Source organism: Dysidea avara, chromosome 8 (assembly GCF_963678975.1).
Source record: "Dysidea avara chromosome 8, odDysAvar1.4, whole genome shotgun sequence".
Classification (NCBI taxonomy): domain Eukaryota; kingdom Metazoa; phylum Porifera; class Demospongiae; order Dictyoceratida; family Dysideidae; genus Dysidea; species Dysidea avara.
Window position 1 is genome coordinate 19,698,651 of NC_089279.1, and position 21,610 is coordinate 19,720,260.

General features: G+C 39.9%; 1 protein-coding gene across 4 annotated transcripts in view; it reads right to left on the bottom strand.

The window, feature by feature from the left end:
* Positions 1 to 21,610, bottom strand: part of LOC136263808 (uncharacterized) — a 72,184-nt gene that overhangs the window by 34,219 nt on the left and 16,355 nt on the right. For all 4 annotated transcript variants that reach the window (XM_066058433.1, XM_066058434.1, XM_066058431.1 and 1 more), the window contains 6 exons: positions 19,634 to 19,909; positions 19,510 to 19,569; positions 19,171 to 19,443; positions 14,163 to 14,246; positions 14,044 to 14,106; positions 6,083 to 6,358 (listed from right to left, as the gene is read on the bottom strand). In XM_066058433.1, coding sequence (XP_065914505.1) covers positions 6,083 to 6,358; positions 14,044 to 14,106; positions 14,163 to 14,246; positions 19,171 to 19,443; positions 19,510 to 19,569; positions 19,634 to 19,909 — 1,032 coding nt within the window. The remainder of the gene's footprint in view (positions 1 to 6,082; positions 6,359 to 14,043; positions 14,107 to 14,162; positions 14,247 to 19,170; positions 19,444 to 19,509; positions 19,570 to 19,633; positions 19,910 to 21,610) is intronic.

Below are 21,610 nucleotides of genomic sequence, written 5' to 3' on the forward strand. Positions count from 1 at the left end.
CAAACTAACAGAGTTGCAGAGCTTGATACAGGGGTGGACGCACAAAAATTCGTGCTTAAAAAAGGACTTAGAGTCATTGGTGGGCAAACTGTCCCATGCCTGTAAGGTAGTAAAACCAGGGAAAACGTTCCTACGGCACCTTTACCAAAAACTGGCAGAGACAGCCCAGCCATATCACCACATCAGGTTTAACATAAGAGTGCGATCAGACCTGATGTGGTGGTCCACCTTTCTCCAGTCGTGGAACGGGATCTCAATGCTGCAAGAATACGGGCCACTGAAGGTGGACCACCACATCGCGACAGATGCCTCAGGCAGTTTCGGCTGTGGAGCAGTGTGGGGAAAACGATGGTTGCAGGCTAATTGGTCACAAGTCTATAGCACCACCTCACAGAAATGTGATGAAGATGGGATTACTTTGAAAGAGTTATTACCGGTAGTGATTGCCTGTGCAGTATGGGGCCCACACTGGAGGTTGTCCACAGTATTAGTGCATTGTGACAACGAAGGGGCGGTCACGGTGATTAACTAAGGCTACAGCAAAGTGGAGAAAATTATGCACCTTTTGCGATGCTTGTTCTTCTTGCGTGCTCTATTCAACATACATGTGCAAGCAGTACATATACCGGGTCGGGAGAATATACATGTACTAGCAGATGCAATCTCGCGTAATAATTGGACTGTTCTGCTGTCACAGATACCAGAGGCTCTAGCCACCAGGGATACCATCCCAGAAGTTCTACTGAGGCTGTTGATGAAGGAACAACCAGACTGGGCGTCGGCATCCTGGTCCCAGTTGTTCGGGAGCTGTTTTCAGCCGGCATAGCCAAATCTACCCAGAGATCATACCAATCAGGAAGCAAACGATATATAGAATTTTGTAGTAAGTTTAATTTGCCCCCATTCCCAATGTCGGAGGCAATCTTGGCATATTTCGTAGCCTTTTTGTATAGAGAGGGTTTGGCAGCGGGGACAGTCAAAAGCTATCTGTCGGCTGCACGGTACACACAGATATCTCTGGGATTGGGGGATCCAAATGTGGCAACTATGCCACAGCTGGAGTTTATCATAAAGGGGTTGAAGCAGCAGACAGCAGCAGGACAGAACCGGTCAAGGCTCCCCATCACCCCAGATATCCTAAGAGCTCTAAAACGGTTCTGGGAACTGGAGACAGATCGGAGTAAAGCAGTCATGCTATGGGCAGCTGTCTGTATGTGCTTCTTTGGTTTTCTTCGTTCGGGCGAAGTAGTAGTTCCTTCAGAAAGAGAGTACGATGCCACAGTTCACTTGTCTTATGGCGATGTACGGGTGGACAGCACAGAGAACCCTCAGTTCTTGGAGGTAGCAATTAAGGCATCTAAAACAGACCCGTTCCGAAAGGGAGTGACAGTGTACTTAGGAAGGACAAACAATGACTTATGTCCGGTCTCAGCCATTCTGGCATATATGGTTCAACGAGGCTCAGAGGCTGGCCCATTCTTTTGGTACTCGAAGAACCACTTCTTAACAAGAGAGCGTTTGGTGGCAGCAATGAGAACAGCATTGGACAGTGCAGGGGTAGAGTCACGGAAGTACGCAGGCCACAGTTTCAGAATTGGGGCAGCAACCACAGCTGCACGGTGTGGCCTTCCAGACTCACTCATCAAAACATTGGGGAGATGGGAGAGTGCAGCCTACACTTTGTATGTCCGAACCCCTAGAGAGATGCTTTGCTCAGTGGCTCGCAGCTTGGTTCAAGAACCATCAGGGAGGACAGAGGGGCAGTCCAGATGACAGACACACAGTTATTGACCCATTTACACCCTGTACTTTCAAATGTGTAGTGTAATTTTCTTTTTACATATTCTCTTTTGTTAAAGTAATTATATAGTGTATATGTTTTACAGTTAATGGATCACACCTCATATAACTTCTAGCACCCCCGTTGCTTGGGTGAGGCTGGACTGCACATGCATTCCATCCTCTGGGTACAGTGGGCACTGAGGCCCACGTGTCTCACCCAATTAGTCGAGATCACGTGCACCGAGGAGAGACCACAGGGCGGTGCCCGCTGTAACGAAACGAACGCGAACCCAGCATGGGGGGCAAACCTTAGGATAGTAGGTACTGGGGTAGTTATGGCACCGGCAGGGGCGATCGTAGCCAGTTAAATGGTGTTGTTACTGCCAAGTCAACGAAGGCAGGATATCAGGTTACCGTAGCCATAGGAGGACACGATGTCACCATGCAGTTTGACACTGGGGCAGCTGTATCCATTATTCCTGAGACAACCTACAAAAGTCAAATTTACCGTGACAGAAACTAAACCATTGAAGAGTTATTCTGGGGACAAACTGGAACGGCTGGGGCAGATACGTGTTCCAGTCAAATATGAGTCACAAACAGCTGCCTTACCACTGGTAGTAGCAAAAGGCAACAAGGTACCTTTACTAGGAAGAAACTGGCTAGAACACATCAGGTTAAATTAGGCTGAGATATTTGCAGTGCAACAATCAAATCCAGTGAATGACCTCATTTTCAAGTATGCCAAGTTGTTTGAAGACGGTGAGGGTAAAATCACTAATACAAAAGCTCATATTACTCTAAAAGAGCAAGCTCAACCAGTGTTTCGGAAGGCTCGACCGGTACCATATTCCCTCAAGAAACCATTAGAGGACAAGTTGGATGAACTGGAAAGAGAAGGTGTACTGATCAAGGTAGATCATAGCAGTTGGGCATCTCCAGTGGTTCTTGTACCGAAGCCAGACAAGAGTATCCAGATGTGTGGAGATTATAAAGTCATCATAAATCCTTGGGTCAAGACAGATGGATATCCATTGCCCACAGTGCAGACCTATTTGCTACTCTGGCTGGGGGAAAGTTTTTTTCAAAGATAGACTTGAAGCAAGCTTACCAGCAATTGGAAGTGGATGAAAGTTCCTTACAATAAACACCCACAAAGGCCTTTACCAATACACAAGATTGCCTTTTGGTGTTTCCAGTGCACCATCCATTTTTCAAACTACATAGATCAAATTTTGCAAGGCATAAAGAGTACCATTTGTTACCTGGACAACATATTGGTATCAGGTGCTAATGAGGCTGAGCATCTACAGAATCTAGAAGAAGTACAGCAGAGGCTTCAAACTAGAGGAAATAAAGTTCGTTTAGATAAGTGCAGATTTTTGCAACAGAGTGTTGAGTATCTGGGACACAAGATTGATGCAACAGGACTACACCCCACTCCAGACAAGATCCAGGCGATTGTGGATGCCCGGGAACCTTCAAATTTATGTGAGTTAAAATCTTACTTAGGGTTGTTGAACTATTATGGCCGTTTCTTGTCAAATTTGTCTAATATGGTACAGCCACTTTACCAGTTGTTGTGTAAGGGTCAGAGGTGGTCTTGGTCCCCAGAATGTACAAAAGCTTTTCAAGACACCAAACAAGCTTTGGTAGACAGTCCAGCATTGGCCCATTATGATGCCACTGAGCCTTTGCAATTAGCTTGCGATGCGTCACCCTACGGGGTAGGAGCAGTTCTGTCACAGTTTGATGATGATGGGACGGAAAGACCAGTTGCTTTTGCATCACGAGCCTGAAGCACAACGGAAAAAAATTACGCACAGATAGTACGTGAAGCTTCGAACATAATATTTGGGGTACGCAAATTCCACCAGTACCTTTATGGTCGGGAATTTAACAGATCATAAACCGCTTACAACAATTTTAGGACCAAAGTCTGGTATCCCTACACTAGCTGCAGCACACATGCAGAGGTGGGCTCTGATACTTTCAGCATACACTTACCAAATAGTGTATCGCACATCTGGTAATAATGCAAATGCAGATGCTATGTCAAGACTGCCAGTTAGCCCTGCGACATATGAAGAAGAAGATATTTTCCAAACAACGTGCCTAGAAGAGTTGCCAGTTAGAGCATGTGATATTAAAAATGCAACCAAAGTTGATCCGGTTTTAGCCAAAGTGGTAATGTACACATCTCGTGGGTGGCCTCAAAGCACAAAAGATCTATCAGATGACCTTAAACCATTTTACTGGAAGAGAAATGAGCTTACCATAGAACAAAGCTGCATTTTATGGGGATTACGTGTGGTGATTCCCCAGAGATTCCAGGAGAGGTTGTTACACGAGACACATGAAGAACACCCGGGCATATGTAGAATGAAGGCTCTAGCCAGATCTTACTTATGGTGGCCACAGTTAGACAAAGTGATTGAAACCAAAGTAAAATCGTGTGAAGTGTGTGCAGCAGTCCAAAATTCTCCACCAGCAACTCCACTGTATACTTGGAAATGGCCATCCCGTATTTGGCAGCATCTTCACATTAATTTTGCCCAAAAAGGAAACAACACTTTCCTAGTCCTCATTGATAGTCACTCGAAGTGGCTTGAAGTTATTGAAATGCGGAGTACTACAGACATGTGAAGTATTACAGTCAATTTTTGCTTCTTATGGACTGCCAGAAGAAATAGTAAGCAATAATGGTCCCCAGTTCACTGCTTCAGTGTTCAGAAGTTTTTTAAGCACAAATGCAAACTTTGGTACCTCCGTACCATCCAGCATCCAATGGTGCTGCCGAATGATCCGTGCAAATCTTAAAGAGAAACCTGGAGAAACAAGTGTTACAAAAGAGGGGAAATCTGTCGATGTTGAACCGATTAGCAAGCTTTTTGTTTGCCTACAGAAATACACCACACACTGTGACTGGAGAGATGCCGCTATCATTGTTTTTGAAACGTTCACCCAGGACTAAATTCTCACTAGTTCATCCAAATCTAGCAGAGACAGTTGAAAGCAAACAGAGACAGCAAAAGCAGTATCATGATACCCCCACCTCACAGTTATAAAAATTCACCAAGGGTGAGAAAGTTTTAGTTATGAACTGTAGTGAACGTCTAGGAAATGGGATAAAGGAGAGATCGAAGAACGTTTTGGGCCAGTCACTTATCTGGTAAAAGTTTTAGGGACCTCTAAGCGAGTTCATGCTGATCATCTTGTACAACAGCCTATCTTAATAACTACACAAACGACCACCCCAACCCAAAACAACAATAACAAAGCTTTGAACACTGACACTTGCTCTAATGCACACAGGTACAACACATGCAATAAAAATTAATTGTAAAGTAAGAGAACTTAGGAATTTTTTTTGTAAACATGTTAATCTTTACAGTGTACCACACTTTTGATTGTAAGAACCATAGGAATTCTCTCAATAGGAGGGAGGAGTGTAGTATATAATAATCACGTGTACAGGTGTATGGTGGTGTGCATTAATAATAAGTGATAGGCACGTGTTGGTTGTAGCTGTAAGCATATTTTAAAGATATTACAGTGCTAACCTTACATTAACCACAGCTGAAATCAATAAGCTTAAAAACAATGCTGTTCCAAATACAATTGCTACTACCCTAACTGAAACAAGTTAGGATATTTTCCCAAACGTTTAATATATGTTAACAATTTTGGCTGTCTTTCCCATCACTACTTGTGAAGCTGAACGTACGTTTTTTCTGCTTTAAGGCAACTTAAAACATATCTCAGAAATAAAATGGCAAGTGATCAATATACCAGTTTGGCACTTATGCACATTCACACAGACATGCCAGTGGATGTCAGGAGAGCACTTGATTCCAGAAGAAAGCAGAGGAGATTGAAAAGGACAGATTTGGTGGCAAACAGGTTTGGGCGTTGCTTCCTTTACATGTAGTGACTATTCATGGTGCTCCTTTTTGATGTTAAGGCACAACATCAACGTTGGAATCAGGGTTTGGCGGTGCACAGATGCAGAGAAGATGAGCCAGTAGTAGTTGGGCCAGGAGTCAACTCACAGGTTCCAGTAATATGTGGAGTTTGAGGACGGCAGTTCAAAAAACCCAGAATCATAATTGTATTGAACCCCAGATTAATGCTGTTCAATGTCCTACTTTTCAACAGTGGTTCAAAAATTACAGGGGAATAGCTGTGCATCAAAACATCAGGTCTGACAACATTGCTTTTAATCCTTCAATCAGAGGGAGACATGATCTGTATGGGTAGTCTACAACAGAATGACGTGTGTGTTACATGATACACTTACCATGTCTAAGAGTAGCTATGAACTGCCTTGATGAATCACTGTCAATCAAAGTGTCCACAATATCGCAGAATTGCAAGGAATCACTGTCTGATTTTATTGAAGAAATAGCATAGCTCATGATTGCTTCATTAATGACATCAACTGAAGGTAAAGTGGTCAGTTGATACAAAAAGTTATCAGGAGCTCCCATCTGTTTTATTTTTGTTGCAGTCTTCATGTAGTTTTGTGGCAAGCACTGGCATAACCTTGAGTAGTTCTTCTTCAGTATGGCTAGAACTAAAAACACATAGTAAAGAAATGTGTAAACATATGGTAGGTGACTTTAAAAAGTTACATTTGGTTTTTGTAAAGACCATTGTAATGTAATAGTTTTACGATGAACATTTTAATGGTAAAAACCAAACACATCGTAATTACTATCATGTTTACAATATGTTTACATGTTTAAAACAAGTCTAGTTGCCAGTTACATGCACACCCACACACAGAGGGGCAAGAACAAATTAAATGTGTAACTACCAGCTGGCAACAAGTTTGATAACAGCAGGGGCAGTGAAATTTGTAACTTTGCAGCTGTCATGTAGCAGTCAATTAATAAAATATACAACACAACACAAGCAATCATAATTACTAAGGCAATTGTAAAAACTAATGGTAATTACTAATAGTATTACCAATATTATTACCAAGAGTTAATAATAGAGGGAGGGAGAGTATCCAACGCTCAATAGGCCTGTGTAACATGAGCGCGCACCTTGGATGGCTTCTGGCTAGATGTAAAATCGATTATCATCCTCCTTGTCTGTAATTCGAACACGTGTTAATAATTGGAGTAGTCGCTTCTTGCTGACTTAGCCGGTTCAATATTTTCTACTGATATTGGAGCCGAGTGGAACCCATTGTGTACGCGTCATGGATACTCCGGTCCGTAACCCGGCACGTCGACAGATTAGAGAGGAGTCTTCTTCCCTGAGAATCAAACCCCCAGCTGACGTTCAACAGGAGGATGTTTCTAGTAATGGAACGATGGATGGTTCGATATGCTTCAACTAGAATGGATCTGTAGTAAGGAAGGACCCAAATTTCCAGAGCTCGTAGTTACCCTTTCATACACACTTGACGGAAATAAACCTATAATGGTTGTTACACAGCGTGGATTAGCCTATCATCCGCCCCTAGGTTTCACGTCTCGCGTTCAGATAACGCTTCAAGAAGATGGAAGATATCAAGTACGCGTCTTACTGCAAGAATTGGAAAGTGGCACTCTCAGCAACCAGCAGGAAGTACACGAATTGTTGAAAAGGTTTAGCAAGACGACTCCATACAAATTTTGTCCAGGGATAGAGTGGACATATTACCAGGAGTACTACCATGAGGTGATACGTTTCCACATAAAGAGTGTGAGATACACAGAGTCACCATTTTATCGGGTGGAGTCTGTCAATTGCAATCAGTTGTTTACACTGCCACCCAATGCCCCAGTTGCAGACAAATGTAAAGCTGAAGTTGTCTGCTCAGCTTGCAAGAGATTAATCTCTCATCTAGACAGACAATTACAATGCACCAAATGTGAGAGTCCAGCAAGGAAGATCAAAAGGCAAGCTTCCTCTTCAAAAGCTAGATTATCGTATATGTCCCCAAGAAGTCAAATGAAGAGGAGAGAAAATGCTTCAATGGAACGAGGTATTGATAAGAGGAAGCTTGCCAAATATGAAAGTACCGAGATAACTTTGTCGGATCACCAGCACACACAGATGTGTGATGTGATGAGTACTGTTGATGGTGTTGCTGTTGATGAATTACAACATATATTTGAGGAAGGAGAAACCCATGGTGTTAGTGACAAGTTAAGGGAGATATGGACGACAGATAAGAGGGATCGGCTGGAACAATTTAAGGAAGATCAAGCAAGGAATGGTAGGGAATAGATAGTAAATGCAAAAAAAATTAATGCAATTTGTATTTTCCTAGTCACTGGCAAACGAAACAATCAATGGAATATGATCACTATCCGGATTGGTAAGGCTATTGTAGTATGTCAATTTTGAGTTCATATGTGACTGGATTTTGGAAAAACGATCCAAATCGCACATTAGAAGTTCCGAGATAAACGGTTTTAAAGAATTGAAGCCAGCATAACTCTCCAAGGATAGCAAGCACGCGTATGAAAGTTACACAAAAGATGCATCAATCTGTTACCTTTCAAGCCACTTCCAGTAATTGTAGCTGCTTGTACAGTTTCCCGCCAAATAAGATAGAAACTCTGAGCAGTTGGACGAGCGAAGTAGTATCACGAGTGCTCACAAAGGGGTGGAGGTTGGGGGGTGGCGGGGAGGGCAAAAGTTAGACCTCAAAATGGAGGCAGACCACGATTGGAGTCCAGACACCAGATTACAGGGCTGTGCTGGCTCCTTAGTGGCTGATATGTAGCAAAATCAGCAGAGAACACGTCTGGCCAACATTATAAGGCTGTCCACCAGTAAACCACTGACTCTTGCCAAGCCAGGTCCTTCACAAGGCCTGAAACCGCCATTTGAGCACTCCACACCACCCAGAAAAGACGTGTGTAAAAACCAGCCTCGTGTAGTTTGAGTAGTGCTGAGGGTCAAAACTTGTAGTACGATAGTGTAGCTATCCACTGGTGGTGTTAGTTTGATTTTGCCTGATGTGCGATTTGGATCGGTTCTGTAAAATCTGGTCACATATATGCTCTTTATTTTATAGCTTTAGCTATTTTTACCAGAAGTGCCGCAGCTTATGAAGCACTTAAGAGCTTTGATATTTTGCAGCTGCCTTCTAGGTCATTATTGCAATCATACACTGGTACATGTTTGCATGAACCAGGTGCCAGTAGCAATTCCATATCTGACCAGGTTGCTCAGTATGTCTTGTTCAAAGCTGAGTGTGAGAAGCAAGGCAAACATCTCCCCAAGTCAGATAGTGTGCTGGTGTTCGATGAGGTCAAAGTGGCATGCCAACTAATGTGGAATTCACGAAATAACACATTGTCTGGACTAGCAATGACCAATAAAGATCTGATGTCACTTACTGATGTTTACCAGCTCCTGCAGGCACCCAAAGTTGTAGCACAGACATCTTACATACTTCAATTTTTGTGGCGTGATTTGACCAGCACCTATGACATTGTTGGTCCATATTTTACTTGTGCTGATTCAGTTGACAGCAAATTTGTTTTGACATGTGTGCTTGAGACTATCAAACTATTCCAACATCATGGATTGAAGACTAGTTTGTTAGTATGTGATGGTTGTGCTGCAAATCTTACAACCATCAAGGCTACTCAAGGACAGCATGGTGCATATTCTCTTCAAGCTGACTCCATAGACAAGTTTGAAATTGAGCCTTGGTTCATCAATCTGTTTAGTCTTCCAGACTTAAGTTTTTGGTTGGTCTGTCCAACATACCAGGTAAACAACTTTGTGTATTTTTAGTACCACTTTTTAATAAACATTTAACAGCTCAAGAATATGATTAATGCTCTATTTTCGTCGAAGATTGGAGGTACTAAGCTTTTTCAACGTGGAAAAGGACAGAGTTCTTTTGGGTGGGCCACCATTGTGGATATGTATAAACAAGAGGTTGGTAGAGCCAGACAACAACAGACCCGCATGGTTCTGTGTCTGAAAGAAGTACATGTACTAAGGGACTCTTGGACAAAGCTAAACGTTTCGCCGGCCAAAATCATGCAGGTTTGTTAAATTTATCAATATATTTAAAGTTAAAGTTGTTTATGCAGCAGGTGGAAGTATTGACAGAGTTGTACTCCTATATTCATCAAGAACCACCACCGCCCAATGTAGCTTCTACCATTGAAGCCCATAAATACCTTGAGGCTTGTAGCCTAATATTTGAGAAGGGATTTCTTTGTCATGACAAAATTTGTTCCATGGATTCCACTGTTTTACAAAACATTTCTCAAGGCTACATGTATAAGTATTTTACTACATGGATTTCAACACTGCTTTCTGAAGATACTATACTAGTTGTTGACTGCACTTGCAACATGCCTTAAATAATTATTTATTGTCTAGATAAAGATTTTGACCATACGTCTAGCACACAAAAGGTCTTTCTATCATGGCAGAGTAAGTTAATTAATTGTTTGTATGTAATTTTATTCTTTGATTTTACCAGCATGGGATTTGCTACGTATAGACATTTATGGATTCCAAGCTTTCTGTAAGTATTTTCTTGAGAAATATCCAGGGTACTTTGTTTCTCCACTGAGGATATCTGGTTCATCCATTGAAAGTCTCTTTAGCCAGTTTAAGCACAACGCAGGTGGAAAACTTGACGCCTGCAACTATGCTACTTCTAGATGTGCACACCTAGTGAAACAGTGTGCTGCTGTACATCACAGTGGGGCTGGATATCGTGATCAGACACTTAGTTGCCTTGAAATCCCCCTGAAGAAGAAGACGTATGGCACCAAGATAACTTTGGAATGACATAATACATCTATTATTACTCTTGTATTATTTATTTGGGCTTATGAATCTTTAATGGCATAAAAGCTTACGTACAATTTTTTTAAATACATGAATTTTGTGGTTGTTTGTCTGCCAATGAAAATTTCATTACATAAACCTTAATACAGTGTACCTTGAAAATTCGTACATATATGGTATATAGACTATAACATGTATCCCACAAAAACAAACATAATATTATTTTCCTACTTTACTGGACAATTTTGTATGGTCACTTAATAACATAGTACGTAAGTTTGTATCGACAGTTGATGCTAATCCTTTCTTGGCTGCGAATTCCTGTTTTGTGGCTGATATAAATTCCTGAATCCTTGCATTGCAAAGTTTCCTAGTAAATTCTTCGTATATGTTATTCATTGCCAACTCGCTTTCATTGTCAAAAATGGTTGCTGGAAGTCGCTGTTTTAATGCACTACTGAAATCATCCTTGTATGAGCCTTTTCTCAATTCATCGTGAGTAACCTTTAAAAATTAAGCAATTCAGTAGAGAACACACAAGGAGTATGACTTACCTTTATCAAGTTGTCCCCATGCTCATTTAAAGATTCTATGTTCACAAGCAACTTAACTTTAGTATCTATTTTCTGTAGAAATGGTATAAATACTTTATGCGGGAAGTACATAAAACCTCAATCTCTATATTGAAGGTATCCAGGTATATCGGATTTATCTTTAGTGTTGATGGCCAGCAACATACTTATTTCTATTGATGTCAAATTCTTGTTCCTTGATGTTTTTGTCTGCTTGTATCGTCATTGCAGCATTTCACATAGGGCTCCTCCACCAAAACGATAATAGACTCCTTCTTCTTCAATATCAGGAGCCACACTACTTGTAGCTGTTTTACCTTGTTTGGTTTGAAATGATGATACATGTTCCAGGAGTGTGTTACATACTGCAGATGACAAGGATGTCATAACTGTCTACAAATAAGGACTGACATGGTGTGCTCCTTCAAGAAATCCAGCCATTTCTGCCTGACATTTATTAATTCCGGGGTCTCTACCAAATGAATAGCTGCCAAAGTGTATTTTTCTTCCAACAGAAATGCGCTACAATATTCCAGCCACCTTAACTGGAATCGCATCTGCAAGTTTTTCTCCTTTTTGTACTGGCAGTAAAGCGTTACAAAAGTTTGACGATGATTCTCGACCAGTCCTTGTAACAGCTGCTTCTCTTTACACAGCTCTTCAACGAAACACATCAGTGGGCTATTCATAAATTCTTGATTCAAACACATGACTGCTTCGCTTACAAGAACACTCGCGTCTAGGGATTTCAAAGAATCCTGTAATGTCTTACACGTTTTCTTCGGCATGACCTTTGTCTGACGCTGCTTCTTGGGCTTGGGTGCTTCTTCACACCGCGTTCTTTTAGAAGCCATTGCGGCCAGCTCACAAGATATAGCACTGTAAAATCGGATCGATATCGCAGTCCAAACGCGCGCCTCTTTTTGCTCCTCCTTTGAGGTTGTTAACACGTCTGGCCAGGAAGCCAAGCAAGGTGCGCGCTCATATTAAACAGGCCTATTGAGCATTGGATACTCTCCCTCCCTCTATTATTAACTCTTGGTATTATAATAGTTCTTTTTGAACCATATGCAAGTTTTTTAAAGTCCCTTACTGTATTGACGAACTAGTTCATATTAATGGCAGAATTTTAAGAAAACGAGAACAGAAAGATGACCAACAAAAATATTTTGACAAAGATAACATGCCATTGTTGCAGGTTGGGATTTTACAGCATAATGCTTCTTTGCAGAATTGCAGGCAGCCTTAGGATAAAATTCACATACAGTGTAATAGGATATGTGGAAGCTGCAGTATGTATATCAAGCTGGAGTGGCTCTAATGTGGAGTCTAAGGACATGAAGAACCAGTCATGAGACTTTTTCATAGAGCCCCTCCACCCTGACAAGCATACTCTTGCATACAACATTATACGACTGATTCTGAAGCTGCAAGTGCAGAGCCTAAAGCTTAGGCTACTTAGCTGTAGAATACTTTATAAACCAAACAGTTGAATCTTTATGATTTCAAGGTCTACAGTACAGATAGCTTTCAGTATTGAAAACTTATAGTAGCTAGTCCAAACCCCTAATCATAGCAAGCTAGAGTCCATCAAATTTACAGGCTTTCATAAGACAGATGTTAACAAAACATTGTTGACTGCTGTATTAGAGCATTTTTATGCAGGTGAGTGTTCTATTAGAGTGTTTTGATCGTAGGATCCAACTGCAAAGAAACAACCGCAAAGAAACATTGTGATGTAAAATACAACATCCATATTGACATAATGAGCTTTATCAGGTATTTTCAATTGGTTTTCCATTTCCTATATACATTCCTATCCTGCATGTTCCCATTTTAGTACTGTAATTGTAAATTTTGGTCAGAGACATACACACTAGTCATACACACTTTAACCATTACATTACATTCATATGGTGTCTGTCCAGCAGGTTCTTAAAATGACTACAGGAAAATTAGCATCAATGGATAGAGAATTCCAATCATTAATCATTAACTGAGAAAAAGAAAGAAAATTGGTATGGGGCTTGAATAATTTCATACTATGCCCTCTTGTTAGTGTGATTGTAGAAAACATTTAAAAGAAATCTATTAAATGGTAAACCGTTTAATAGCAAAACCATTAAATGGTGAAAGTAGCCGGCATGTAAATATACTTACATGTACGCACACATAAACTTTGCTAAGGCAGTTTCTTCTTGGTAGTCTGAAATACAGGTGTGGCCAGGTGCGGTTATAAGGGGGTTTCACTAGTTTCTGAAAAGCAGTCAGCTTTTTTGAGTCGAAAAAATAATTAAAACAGTAAGCGAAATTTAAATCTAAAGTGAGGCGTATTACTAGAAAATAACTTCCAATATCAAACTACATAAACTGCTTCTTTCCAGTACAAAATTGCTTCTCCGAGCCTTAAACGTGTTAAGCGCCTCTAAAAATAATTATAGATTGAACTATTGTGACTTCTGCAACTTTTCAATAATGCATCGAATCTTTCTGTATAGACTTAGACTGGTAAGATTTAACTGTGAAACAATTTATTAGGATGTTTTTAATTCATATTTAGCTAAAATAGCTCTAATTAAAATGTCTCGGAATGGACCCTACCTCTGATGGAGTTTTGTTGGAAACCAGTCAGCAAATTTTCTAGAACCACCTCTGGGTGTGGAAACTCTTTACAGATTTGTGAATGATGTTCCCTTTGGGTTCTACAGATGTATATTTCTGAGAGTGTAAACTAGCCTGCCTGGGTAAAAAGACTCCACTCCACTGTATACGAATTGATTCAAATGGTTTAATAGTTTGACCTTGTACAATATTTAACTGCTGTCATATGATTGATCAAATAGTCTAATTAAACAGCCACTATATGTAGCAATTTAACTAAGGATTCACAAATTATACAAGTACACAATAGTTAGGGTACCTTTAGAATTGCTGGCCAATGATAGTTTGTAGAAGGCATTTTGGTAGAGAAAACTGTTTACACCTGCAGTTCAGTAGATCAGAATAGATATAATGGTTTACTAAATACATAATTTTTACCAGCTGCATTGTGTCCACCAGGTGAAGACACTTGCTGAGAACTAGCAGTAGTTACTGGACAACTTGGTATGCTCTGTTGAAGTCCTACAAAATATAAACACCACAAACACACATTGTAAAATGAAACTACGTCTTCATTGTACATTCATTATTTATGTACGTATATGGATGGGTTATTGCATGCATACAATAATTAATATACCCTTAATAGCAGAGCTTATTATAATATCCAGATATAGTGGAGTAAAAATCTGATCAAATTGCATAGCTTTATCTATATATTTATATAATACTATCAATTTTGTCAAAAGACTGAGTTGTACAAAAGGACAAGCCTGCAAACGTGCTCCCCACAAACACATACATACCAGTGGTGTAGCTAAATTGGGGCCCACTGGGGCCTGTGCCCCACCGTAAGCTTCCCAGGCCCCATCTAGTCTCGCGTGGCCAGACCACTTTTTCTCGGCACGGCGCTTATCGATTGCATTATAAGCGCCTGCTCAAAAAAGGGCGCTTATAATGCAATCGATAAGCACTGTGCCGAGAAAAAGCGGTCTGGCCACACGAGACTAGGCCCCATCGTCAGTAAGTGTTGTAACTCATGTGATTCGATGTGACAATCTCTCACAGTGCTACTCCTGTATTGATAATCACTGCTGCACGCATACAATTTTCTTGTCATTTCACTATAAATAACATCAGTAAGCAAAGAATATTTAGAATTCTATTTAATGCCTACTATCACGTGATCACAAGTTCAAATGTTGAACGAGTTGGAGGGAAGTTATCAGTGAGTATGATTATATCAAGTCAGGGTGATAACATACTACATAACTGAGGTGTTGAGTGAGGCGTTCCTGATAGAGGATATGTAAGTGGTTAAGTGAAAGTATTCCTTTTAATGCCCGCGGCAAATAAAATTGTGAATAGTGAGCTGATAGTGATACCAATGTTGCAAACTGAAAGATTGGATCAATTATAACAAAGGGGATTGTCGACGTGATGAGGCACGTGCACACTACACATTCCTTATAATGCCCGCTATGGTTTAGCGAATCTTCAATAGCGCAGAGCTGATAATACAAGATGCCAGCCGATTAAAGATTTGGTTCAAGAATTAATCCATAAGAGCTGTGGAAATTGGGTAATATTGCATGCTGATCGTGCTATAGCATAGTTTGTAGTGTCAATTAGCTGCAGAAACAGCAGTGTAGTGGTATAAATAGCTAGCTAGGCACAACCATACACTTTAATAAGCTTTCTATATAAATGTACAAAGAGTCCACAGTGAGATGGACTCATATCTTGTGTATTCATAATCGCATGGACGGACTTATGCGGAGGTGTGCCCCACCTAGGCCCTACCATCACTAAAAGTCTAGCTACACCACTGATACATACAGTAACACAAGACATTACAAAAACAATAGGACTACAAGGACAACAACAGGACTGTACAAAAAACACCTTAATATGAATACACAACCAAAAATCAGAAAAGAAAACAACAGAGGCAAGGGACAGAGGGTTGATCGGAATAAGGGTGGCTTTTTAATCTGCAGAATGGCATGAGGTATGGTGTTCCACAAAAATGGGCTGTTGACAAAGAAAGAATAACAGAATTGCAACAGGACAAATAGATATAGATGTTGACCACAATAAGATTCTCTGGATACAAAACACAAGGAGGGAGCCTAGGGTTGAGCTAGTGTGTCTCAAGCTGGGCAATATGTTGATATGTATTGATACCAACAATATTTAGGACCGACGATATTTTAAATCAATGATAAACAGTATTCATATAATATTAGGTCTTACTTTCTAATATTATGAACTCTTGGTACTATCATACCATCATATGTGTCAAGGAACATCATCACATGCACAAGCAAAATGGCATCTGACAATAAAGAAAGCAAAGCCACTACTACTAAAAGAGATGAAATGGACACCAGAAAAAGATACTCTACTTGTTTTGAAAAGGAAAACCAAAGCAATCGTGTGGAAGTATTTCAGCTTCAAAACAGATGGAAGTGGTCGTTTTCTTGTGTGGATTTACTAAAGTGTCACCTGTGTCCAAACCATACAACAGTTGCTGTGAAGGTTTCGAATACTTCAAATGTATATAGCCATCTAAAAAGCAAACATCCTGAGAAAAGCTAGTATGAAGAAGGGCACATGTTTGAGCACTGAGGAAGCAGCACCGAAGTTAAAACTTTTAGACTCATGAGATAAGCAGTGGCCACTCTCATCATCATCATCAAGAGAGCACAAAACTCTGACTAATGCTATCACGTACTGCCTGGCAAGGGACATACTACCTCTGTCAGCACATACTACCTCTGTCAGCCAGGCTTCCGGTCAACGTTATAACAATTTAATCCACAGTATTATCTACTCGGATGTGATGACTCAATGGGGCTCTGCACATATGACATGAACGTTGGAGCAAATGGATGCTGTGAGAAATGTTCTTATGTAGAGAGAGCCTCTGCACACTGATCACCCTCATGGCAAGATTGAGATGTTTTGCAGTCTATTGCTGCTGCTCTCAAGAGTTGAAAACAATGATAGATGCACTTTCTGCTGAAAAGTGCATTGCAGTGAAGCCATTGTTGAGTCATTTAGCAGAGGAAGTGCTGGTGGCAGAAGATAATGGTACTAACTTGAAAAAGGAAATGAAGAAAAGGATAAAGGATGATTTAGAAGCAAGACATGATGATCCAGAATTCACATTTCTTCTAGATCCAAGATTCAAACTCAACTATGTGACCAATAGAGCAGAGATTTTAGAAGAGGTAGAGATGCAAATGAGGGAGTTGACCAACAGTTCAGTGGATATTGCATCACATTGGCTTACAAGTTCAGAGTCTGGTAATTCAGGAATGGCAGCTCCACCAATTAAGAAAGCAAAAGAATTAAGCAAAGTTCCTGGACAAAAGTCAGTCTGTTCAACTAAACCCTCGCCAGCGAGTTAAGCATGAGTTGGACAAGTTGGATGTTGGAAGCATCCCCACTTGACTGGGTGGAAGATTGAAGCTGTTTGATACCAAAATGTGGCAAAGTTAGCACACAAATACCTGTGTTTCTGTACAACAAGTGAGCTAGTGTTTAGTTATGAAGGCCACTTTGTTTCAGACAGAAAGATATGTCTGAAACCAGAAAGAGTTGATAAATTGGTATTCTTGGCTTTAAACATGAAAAACTAGTTGTCTCAGTTTTTACCATATGATTTATGAGGCTGTTATTACACACACTTTGTATTACTACAACTTTTACTATGTCAGACATCGTATGTAACATATATAAAAGAAAATAACAAGTAATGCTGAAAAAACAACACAAAATTAGACAACAGTAATATTGCTTGCAACAAAAGGTCGGGATATTTAGTAATATCGTCAAAAACATGATATGATATATCGTCTTGAAAATTTGGATATCACCCAGCTCTAAGCGTGTCTGTTGATTCTATCAATGGTAATAGTCACTTGGTTGCTAAGAGATTATACAACTTCTTACAACCCAAGGGAGTGACCACAAATGTACCATAACCACAAATGTACCATAACCAAACTCTGGTATACTACTGTAACCGTATAACAGCTACAGTAAGCAGTGCTATGTATTACCCGGCTTTTGATTTCGATACAATATCTATCAATAATCAAAATTTCAACTTGATAATATTTTATTAATTGTATGGGGGATAATTGCATGAGCAACCAATATTTTTAAATACAATTTATTCACTAAAATATTGGACTATTATTTAGTTAAAGGCCTAGGAAACTGGTAGACAGCTAATGGCTAATTTGCATAGAACTGTCCATCATTTTTTCTGGTGCGGTTGTGCAACTACACACCAAAAGGCTATAGCTTTATCAAAACATAGCTCGATAATGATAAGTGTAATAAAATATTGAATATTCAATAAATATGTGTAATAAATTCAATACAATAATATCAAAAAAATTTTGCAACATCAAAAAGTTTTTTTCAATACAGCTGTATATCGCACAACACTAACAGCAAGGCATGTGACACGTAATACTGTAGTTGCATGAGGGCTTTACCTGAAATGTATGTCCAACTGCCTGAGGGCTGCGATCCAAGAGCGGAGGGCGTACATTTCAGATAAAGCCTGAATGTCCCTTGTTACAGCTAATATGTAACACTTCCCATCCATATCAAGCTGATAGCTGCAATCAATCACCCAAATACAAGTGCAGCCACTGGATGTATTATATATGCATGCCTAAAAATTTTGATTGTGGGTCAGCAGCTAGTATGTCCTGGTTATGTTCGGTTACAATGAATGAACAAATCCTAGAGATATCATGGACAATTTTGATTATGCGAGTTTATAATGTTTTATCAGTGCTATTTAATTATTTATGGAATAATTACAGAGTTTACTAATAGGCCTAGATAGGTAAGCTTGCTTGTCAAGTGGTTACTTCGTGCAGAGTAGTAACTTGGTGATGGGGGCATAGTCCATATTTGGAAACATGCGGAAACGATTTGTGAATAAACTATAGCAGTAGTTATCACCTTAGCCCAACGGTTTTCAACTCGTAGGATAGCAAGGAATACAAAACACTCTTTATCTGAGTGGTTTTTATGGCGAAGTTGTGCATACTTATCACGTGAGTATTAATCAATCCATACAATCAATTTTGGCTTTAACATCTATATAATTGCTGCCCAGATGTAGCCCGGTCTACATTTCATATGTAGTCCGGCTAGCTGGGCTACATACAGTATGAAATATAGCCTGGGTGGATCCTTTGAGTTGAGGTATGAAAGTGTTACATACAGTAGGCATTAGTCCAGTCAATTTAGACAACTGTCCAGGTTTGTCAGGACACTGTGGCAGGACAACAAAAAATTCTTATCATAAGCTCTGTAATAGAGCACTCAAAGACTAATGATCACTATTCAAAGACGCTGTACAGCATGAAGAGACTGAAATACTACAATAGCAGTGTGTGCACATTACTCTCACCTGATCTCATGTTAGCTATCAACACATTCAGATCATGTGATGCACTGATCATCTCCAGTTGGTCACACACCTTGTACAGTTCACGTTTATTCCTAATTTTATCAACCAGACTGTCCAGTATTACTTTGTTAGCATGTATAGCATCACTGCTACTCAAAATGATACAGATCTCCTCATCACTGAAACAAGTCTGTAATTTTCCAACAGTCATTTCATATTCAGGAGGCATCAGACGTAGAATAGCATGATAGTGTGTCTTGATTAGAGCAAAATCTATGGACAGCCCATTTTAAACTTAGCACTGAAATTTTAATAAGAGTAACATACGTACATACGTACCTTCATTGACAGTAATCTTTTGAGGTAATTGTAGTGTCACAACACCAACACTACCTGACCCTAAAAAATGATTCACATAATAGGTCAAGCTAAAACCAATGGCAAGTTTACACGTGTAGCTCACCTGTTCTTATTTCACCAATGATGGCTCTAAGTTTTGCTTGGTCAGTTGATAATGGAATAATTTGTTCTAACTGGTCACAAATTACAGCAACACTGCTCTTATTCTCTATTAAAGATTTCACAATCACTTTATTGCCAGAAGCTGGGTCAGGACTACAGAGAACACTACAGATCTGTTCATCATTCAAATGATCCTGCACAACATCTAATACACCCTCATGATCATCAGGCAGTAGTTGTAGTATAGAATCAACTTGTGTCTGTGGTACCAGCTGACCTGTTAAAATAAATTATGGTCTTTACAACAGTCACTGTAATTTCCACGCAGATACATAACTTGTGTGGTTGTGTAACTGGATAGGGGGTACATATTTAAAAGCTGTCTGGTTAACATAATGGTAGTCAAGTGAATTAAGGTTAATTCCTCCAGGAAAAAGCCACAAATGTCACAGACAGATGCAGGACTAGGGATACTATTCACTGTGCTACACTGTACCATGTCAATATAAAGTAATTGAATATGATGTATATTTACACTGTGAATGTCTGTTAAGTGCGATCTTTAGTGCCATGATGAGGCAAGCACATGATGTCACGAATGTATTGGAGTAGAAGAGAGAAGAGCCAAGAATGAAGTTAAAAGTTTGTACTTGGAACAACGCTTTGCCAACAAAAGGAGCTCAGGAGTGGATCCTGGAGAAGGCGGTACACGTGCTGGAAGATTAAAGTTGAGAATCAGTATGTTATCCGGAAGTGAAGATTAGCTAGTTTCATTAGTATACAATAGGATTCATAAATAGCAGTGTAGGTTTCAGCTAAATAGATGCACAGACAGCTAATTCTAATTTTAATGTTAGGACAAATTTTGTGCATGCGCATAAATTTAATCTAAACACTGGCTGTAGGGGAATACCCTGGGACATTTCACTTATATTCTACTTCCAAATTTGAACCTCCTTCCAAAATTTCCTGGCTGCTTGTTTATGTATAACAGCTTGCTCATCAAGACACACGGTAGTGTGTCGTGCGGCCCAAGAAGCCGGCGCGCCACACCGTGAGTATATTGACAGGAAGAACGAAAACGTCATTTTCACACCTTTGTATCTCGGTGATCACTTATCTGATTGGAACCAAATTTGCTACACAGTTGCCCGCCAGCCAAGGGAGTCTACATTCCAAATTTGAAGGAAATCGCTCCAGCCATTTCCGAGATACGAGCTGCCAAAGTTAGGTTTTTTTTTTCTTCGTTATTTTTTTCTTCTTCTTCGTCTTTTCGCACACTTGCAAAAATTGCTATAACAAGCAAACGCGTACTCCAATCGCCTTGAAATTTGGCACACAGAAAGGGAGTCCAAAGGCGAATCCTAGCATCAAATTTGGTACAAATCCGATGAATGGTTCAGGAGTTATGACCGATTATTTGCGTAAAACAAGATCGATTTGTTGTCACGCCTACAGGGTAAACCGCTTCATGGAATGAGTTGAAAATTGCTATGTAGATGGAGTAACCATCGTAGGAGTGCCTTTTGGTGGTTTGAAAGGAATCGAGATAAAGACCACGGAGATATGACACAAAACCCAACCTGTGTCACAATTACGCGATCGATTTTTATGAATAAAAAAGTATTAGTTTTCACGCCTACTAGGCAAACCGCTTAGAGCAATGAGCTGAAAATCGGTGTATAGCTGGAATAATCTTCATAGAAATTCCTTGCAGTAGTATAGAAGAATCGGATTACAAACCACTGAGTTATGATTCGAAAGCCAACTCCATGTAGCAAATGCGAGATCGAGATACTCTAATAGAACAGTTACCCTAATAGAGCATTCGGCTAATTTATTTACTCCATTATAGAATTTTATTACATCACCAAGTTATTCTGTAGGGAGTTCAGCTGCAAACAGTTAATCTTATAGACAGTTCAGCAAGAAGACAGTCACCATGAGGAGAGTTAAGCAAATATATCACTATAGAGAT